Source organism: Colobus angolensis, unplaced genomic scaffold (genome assembly GCF_000951035.1).
Source record: "Colobus angolensis palliatus isolate OR3802 unplaced genomic scaffold, Cang.pa_1.0 Scaffold43, whole genome shotgun sequence".
Taxonomy (NCBI): Eukaryota; Metazoa; Chordata; class Mammalia; order Primates; family Cercopithecidae; genus Colobus; species Colobus angolensis.
Genome location: NW_012117710.1, coordinates 6,234,221 through 6,241,629, shown reverse-complemented (window position 1 = coordinate 6,241,629; position 7,409 = coordinate 6,234,221). Strand labels below are relative to the sequence as shown.

Sequence of the window (7,409 nt, the reverse complement as noted above, 5' to 3'; positions counted from 1 at the left end):
TGGGCCGGAGCCTGAGGCAAGAGCGCGAGGTCCCGCGCCCCACCTCAGGAAAGGAGACCTGAGGTGCAAAACGACCTTGGGGCTCTCAAGTGCCTCGGCTGACTGTGCCCGGGCGCCCCTCGAACCCACCCGAGGACGCGGGCATCACAGGCTGAGGAGAAAGTGGGAACCCTTCGGTGCCACTTCCTCAGGGTGGCTTCCGGCGAGGCGCTGGGCCTCTCTGTGCGTTCGCCGCGTCCCTCAGGGAGGCGTTTTCTCCAGCAGGAGCAGCCCACCAGGCGGGACTCGAACCCCTACTGCCATCGCGAGCCACCCCCGCGGCAGGCGTGGGCCACCTCGTCAAGGCCCGGCCACCTCACTCTCGAGGCGGGAAGGAGCCGCACGACGGCCGCCTCCGGATGCAACGGTCCCCGGGACGCGCTCCATGGCCCCGCCTCCATCCCCCGCGCCGACTCGGAAAACGCTCGGGAAGAATCCCCGGGGCCTCGGGGACCGAGACCAGGACCAGGCGCCGGACGCTGACGGGAAGGAGGGGACACCCGGAGTTGGGGACAAAGTCACAAGGCCACTCGCAGAGTCCTCGCGCGCGTGTTCATCGACTGCCCCCTGGGCGGTGACCTTATTCAGCAAGACCTGAGCTCGGGGGGCGGGGTGACATCTGACTGGAGTCCTGGCGATGGAGTCACGTGGTCAAACAGTGCCCGGTCCTTGTAACCAGGGGCCCCTCAGTGTCACCACTTCCTCAAAGTGAGGCCACTGCCCTCAGCTTCTTGGAGACAGTAGATATGAGCAGAAACCCCCAAAAGTCAGGAGCAAATTTGTTTCAGAATCTCTCCAAATCTGTGGCTTAAAACAAGTTAAGAGGGATTTTGATGCACAGCTACAGTTTGAGCTGGTTTACTGCACATTTATAAATGGAAATCTTTATTTCTTTTCCTCTCTATGTTTTTAAGAAATCCTGTTGCAAGGTCATTAATCACGTTATCCATTATACCAGAAACAAATGGATTTGTCACTTGTGCGCAGAAGCGGAGGTTGATTCTGAAAGCAAATTGTATCAAAATAAATGAAATTATTATGATAATATAAACTAGACTGCAGTGATTAATCTCTAGAAACCAAATTCTGACCCGCTTTGCACATTAAACAATAGCTTCTGTTATGTAAATAGTTGTGGGGTTTTCAAGGACATTATTGCTAAATTACAAGAAAAGTTCTATTCATGAAAATCTCTTCGTGGATAAAAATGAGAGACAGGAACCTGGTCTACAAGGTATCCAAAGCAGAGGACAATGGAAGTAATGATGGTCCAGGTAAGAATATTCATTAGCAGAAAAAGGTATGAATGGGTGATTTGGGGTGAGTAATGGGCTCATGTTTCTGTTAGCCTGCATCCCCAGGAGGTGTCAGTTTCATCTTGTAAGTATGACCTTGACTGGACTCATTCTTCCCACATCCTTTTTCAGCTGGGTGAAAACTTGAAAAAGTTCAAATAAACCTGCATATGCACAAATTACAATAATGAAGGCAACAGGGTTGCAAAGCGCTTTATGCCTTGTTACATTTCAGATGATTCATAAGGCACCAAATCCAGACGTTTTCAAAATTATTCAGATAACGATGTGACTTTTCCATTTTCACTCATAGCTTTGATGTTCCTCTTTACTTGTAGACCTAGTGGCCCTTAATTGGATGTGACAATAGAGTATTATCATTCCTATATTGTTCCATATATCCTTTCTTGACACACAGACTGATATATTCATATTTGCAACTACTTGAAATAGAAGCTTGTTCCTTTAATAATTAAACAAAATCAAGTGTATTTCCAGAATTCTAATTTCCTCCTGAACAAAGAAAGCAGTGTACAAGAGTAAAAATAGCATATATCCCAATATAATTACTCCTAAACGTCTTAAAAGAGATTCCAGTATGAGAAGTGATCAGTGAAATTGCCAAAGCTCAAATGGAAAGACCCAGACATTTGAAATGTTATTTTCTTTGGAGGCAGTATAATTAGAGGCTTAGTTAACAAAGTACATGCTATTTACAGTTTTATCTTCTTGGTGCAATGAAAAGCCTGCTGGCTTAGGAATGAGGGATCCAGTGCTAATTCTAACTCTGTCACTAGTTAATTGGTTTGGGGCAAGTCATTTCTCCTCTCTGGACTTCAGTTTCCTTGCATATAAGATAAGGGCGAGGGTGGGGGGCCAAGCACAGTGGCTCATGCCTGTAATCCCAAAACTTTGGGAAGCCGAGGCGGGCAAGTCACAGGTCAAGAGATCGAGACCATCCTCAACATGGTGAAACCCTGTCTCTGCTAAAAATACAAAAATTAGCTGGGCATGGTGGCGCCCGCCTATAGTCCCAGCTACTTGGGAGGCTGAGGCAGAAGAATCGCTTGAACCCGGGAGGCAGAGGTTGCAGTGAGCCGAGATCCCGCCACTGCACTCCAGCCTGGCGACAGACGGTGACTCCGTCTCAGAATAATAGTAATGATAATAATAATAATAATTTTGAAAAGATAAGGGGATTAGACTCAACTGTCTAAAGGTGCTTCAACTGTACTCAAGAGTTTGGTAGTTTGGAAAAGAAGGAATCACTGTTGGTGTGAGGAACGTTTCAGAAACTTGTTTTTTCTGTGTGTGTTATGAACCACCTGTAGCCAAAGGTGAATGTGGAAAGGCAGGGTCGTTGTGTAGTGCAGCAGGTAAACTTTCATACACGGAAATGCTGTAGCTGTGGCTAAAACCTGCTCTCGACGACATGAAAGCTCATACTGGATTTACTCACAGCACAACAACTTTGTCTACCTGAAAGATCCTGCATGTATGACTCATGCTACCCATGAGGATGGTTATGTGAGTGGCAGAGACCAGGGCCCACAGATTTTCCTCCACTTGAAAAGTCGTGCAGATCTGTAGCAGTGAATCAGCTCCACCTAATCTCTTAGTGTAACTGATGCTGCAGCATAGTAACCACCCACTCATTCACTATGTCGGCTGGTCCCAGGTCAGCTGTGAGCCCAGTATGGACTTAAACCGTGTGCTGGGAATCCTGATGAGCTCATTCCGCCTCCATTTTATTGCCCCATCTGTTTGGTTCTCTTGTTCTTCTCACATGCATTTTTATCTTGGTCTTCTGGGAAATGTGCTAATTTCCACCATGGTGTGAGAGGATCCCATCTCATACTTTCTTACATTTCCTCCTGTCTTTCTCAGTGCCACTTGGGAAGTCAAGAATGAGAGTGTGAGCTCTAACAGAATCCAAGGACAGCTTCCTGCAAACATGAATCGGGAACTGTCCTCGGTGCTGAATTTCAATAGGAAGGGGGCAAATAAGAGACGTGTGCGTGTGTGTGTGTGTGTGTGTGTGTGTGTGTGTGTGTGTGTGTGTGTGTAAAATTCAGTGCAGATGAAACAGAATTTGGAAGCTCCAGAGGATCCTTACTAACACACTTTTATGCTTAAAATGCTAAGACGCTTTCAAGAGTGGATTTTTTTTTTTCCACTAGATTGAACTGCATGGTAGTGTAGAAAGGGCTTGAACTTTGGAGCCAGGCAGCTTTAGTTTCAGTCCCAGTTTTATGAATTGCTACTTTACCTTGAGAGAGTGATTTAACCTCTCCCCGCCTCAGTTTCCTCATCTCTAAAATCAAAGCTAAATTTACTACAAAATATTGTTGTTAGCCTTGAGTGAGATAATGTAAGTGAACATGTTTGGCATATAGCCAGTGCACAATAGATGATAATTATCCTTTTCTTCCCCTTTTCTCCACTGAATTTAGACCAGGATTATGTAAGTCCCTTTAAAAACAAAACTGAAGAAAATTCTTCACTTTCTGCAATATTCTTTAGAATTAAATAAGGCAAGAATACTTGAGAAAGAACAGGCCAACCTCCCAAGAGGAAAGACAAGGGACGAAAACTTCAGGAAAATATACTGGTGTCTCAGCAAGATAAAGATATACTACTTTGTGGGGTTTTTTTTTTTTAAAAAAAGGATAAAGCATGATTTTATTGAGCTTTAATCAGAGAAGTCAGTCAAAGTGAACTATTTCATACCTACACTTGGAATATATCACCAGACTGTGTGCCTGGACCCCACTAAAACATTTGTATTATTTAACATCTCAACGATTCTGAATTTGTATTACTACGAGATCCAAATAGGTATAAGCCCCTTGGATAAAGCAAAATGTTCTTTCTTCAGTGCATCTGGGTTCTTCCTGAATAACATATTTCTGGCTAAATTTTGGGAGCATGTGAGATGAGACACTGAGTTTCAGGAAGTGGTGTCCCTGTACAAGTATATTATCACATGTGGCTAGAGAGCCGTGATTTAGGGGAATTGGTTGTTCATATTACTCAACTGATTCAACAAACCAAAAAAGGCTTTTGGTGGCATCCTCTGATTTCAAGCAATAGAATAAGTCACCGGATATACCAGGGATAATGTCTTACCTCAGTTTTTAAAAGTAAAAGGATAATAGACTGGGAGTGGGAGGAGACTGAAGGAAGGAACATCATCAACTTGGTTTGCTTTGAAAAAATCTTCATGAATGTAGTCTCAATTTCTCTATATTAGGAAACACTAAGAAAGTGCCCCACTTTCACACAAGTTACAAGTGGTGAAATTGGCCTATTTCTGATAAAGACATGTGGCTCAATATCTCTGTATGATTCAGGCACACAGGTAGCTTGTATGAATCTTTGAAAGTGAGAGTTTGAAGATATTTTATAGAATTTTGAAGACCAGGAAACAGTTTGAGAAAGGTTAAAAAGTCATATGGCAGCTAGATAGGAAGACTAAGTTCTGGTGTTCTACAGCACTGTAGGGTGAGTATAGCTAATGATAATTTGTAATGTATTCTCAAACAGCTAGAAGAGAGGATTTTGAATGTACCCAACAGGAAGAAATGATAAATGTTTGAGGTGATGGATATGCTAATTACCCTGATTTGATCATTATACATTGTTTGCATGTATTGAAATATCACTCTGTGTCCTATAGATAGGTACAATTATTACATGTCAATTAAAATTATTTTAAAGTAAAGACTTCCACTCCCCACAAAATAAGTTCAAAACCATGCTAAAAAGATCATATGGCTACTTAACAGCAGGGCCATGCTGGAACTCAGGCCCTCTGGTTTCCAGTAAGGGCTCTTTTCTCTGTATCACTCCCTGACATACTCATTAACCTACTAGGATGCTTGGTTTCTTCTTCAATAACAGCTTTCTTAAAAATCAATAATTTGCCATTAATTCCAATGACCCCTTTTCTGTCATTCTTCTGGAACTCATTGGAGCATTGAACATTGTTGGCTAAGTCTTTTTTATTAGAATTTTCCAACATTGGTTTCTATGATATTGTATTCTTCTGGTTTTCTTTTTTGATTTCTGAACATTTTTTCCTTTCTTTCTTATTTTCTGGATCTTCTTTCATTACCTGCCTCCTCAACACACATATTCAAAGTTGAACTGTCCATAGCTCTCTCCTTTCTCTCACGATACTCTCTACCTTAACAGTCTTAAGTTTTTAAGTTATATTAGTGATTCTGTCTTAGTTCATTTTCTGCTTCTATGACAGAATACCACAGGCTCAGTAACTTGTAAATAAAAGAAGTCTACTTGGCTCATGGTTCTGGAGGCTGGGAAGTCCAAGAGCATGGTGCTAGCATCTGACGTATAGTGGAAAGGTGGAGGGCAGAAGCAAGTGCACATATCTGAGAGCAACTGTGGGAGAGAAAGCACCAAGGGCTGGGCTTGCTTTTATAACCACCCACTCTAGTGATAATTAACCCATTCCTAAGATGATTGCAATAATCCGTTCATGAGAGCTCCCTCCTCATGACCCAATTAATCCATACTTGGCCCCACCTCCCAACACTGTTGCTTGGGGCGTTAAGTTTTTAACACATTAACGTTTTAAATTCTTATTTTAAGTTCTGATATACATGTGCCGGATGTGCAAGTTTGTTACATAAGTAAACGTAATACAGGAATTTTGAGGGACACAAACCATAGCAGAAACTGTCTATACTGAGTTCCAGATTATACTAAACCAATTGCATGTTGGACATCTCAAAGATAAACTACCCATACTTCTAACTCAATATGTCAAGTAAACTTATTGTTCTCTTTATTTTCCCTCTATTCTTCCTCCTGTTTCCTATTTCTTATGTCATTAATGCTTTCCAAGTCATTCAAATTCAAAACTTTGGAGACATCTGTATCTCCTCCACCGCCAATTTTATTCAAATTCTAGTTCATTTCTAAGTCCTAATTCTGCTTGTACAATATGCCAACTCTATTCTCACAGCTACAATCTCATTACTTCTGTTCTAAACTATACAGCTGCCTCTAACTGAACGTTCCAGCTCTACAATGTCCATTTCAGCTTGTATATTCTATTGCCAGGTCAGTTTTCCTGAAGTACAGCACTAAAGCATTGAGCTGCACTGCTCGGAAACCTTCATTATTTCTCTATGCATATGTGTAAAACTCTTTAGTCTCCATCATTTTCCCCCACACCCTCCTATTCAGTCCAATTTTTACTATATCCTTTGATCTATCCTCACTCCAAAGTAAACTTATGCTTTTCACACATGACCCATATTTTTCATCCTCTGGCACTGGGACTCAGGTTGTTTCCCATATCTGGAGACAGATCTGGAATGATCTTTCTTCCATCTCTAGAACCACAAGACCCACTCATCCTTCACTGCTTACACACTACTTCCTCCACAAAGCTTGCCCTGATTTTGTTCAGTTTGAAATGACACCATAACATTCTTTATTTCTCTTAGTACTTTAAGCCCTGTATTATAATTATCTTTTCTACTGGATTATGAGCTTTTTAATGGCAACATCTAGGTCTGATGTACTTCCTTCTTTCAATAAATATCTCTTGGATGTCATTGTACACAGCCATAATAGCATTGTGGGAAAGAAATGAAGGTTTTGCTCAACATGTAATCAATCCATTCTGCAACTTTGTAAGAACAAAGTCACTGTGTTAGAAAACGGGACATTTTCAAGGAGAAGTTGGAAATTAAATTAGCCCTTGGAAAGGGTAATGGAGGGTATGGTAGATAGGAAGGGCTGGGTATCTGGAAGAGGGGGCAAAAGAAGGGAAAGTTGACGCCATTGGAGAAAAACAAGATATGTAGTTAATAATCTCTGACTTTCAGCCCTCTGTTCCAAATTGGTTCTCTGTTTCCAAGGATACCTTAGGATAAATTTATCTCATTTCCAGCAGCTATCACTCACCTACCATCGTAAGGAAGGCCAGGGCTATTATTTTAGACAGGTGACCAAAACATCTACTTGCAAGAATGAACAAAGTGAGTAGTAACAATGTTCAGTTTTTAATTAAGCAAAGGGAAGTGGGAATTTGAGTCTGAA

The 7,409-nt window shown here is 41.8% G+C and overlaps 1 protein-coding gene across 1 annotated transcript in view; it reads right to left on the bottom strand.

Moving 5' to 3' along the window:
• NPTX2 (neuronal pentraxin II) overlaps nucleotides 1-2,840 on the bottom strand; it is a 15,616-nt gene extending 12,776 nt beyond the window's left edge. Inside the window, exons 1-2 of the mRNA XM_011957014.1 lie at nucleotides 2,794-2,840; nucleotides 360-670 (exon numbers count right to left, since the gene is read on the bottom strand). Of these exons, the coding sequence (XP_011812404.1) occupies nucleotides 360-670; nucleotides 2,794-2,840 (358 nt within the window). The remainder of the gene's footprint in view (nucleotides 1-359; nucleotides 671-2,793) is intronic.
• Between the last annotated feature and the right edge of the window lie 4,569 nt (nucleotides 2,841-7,409).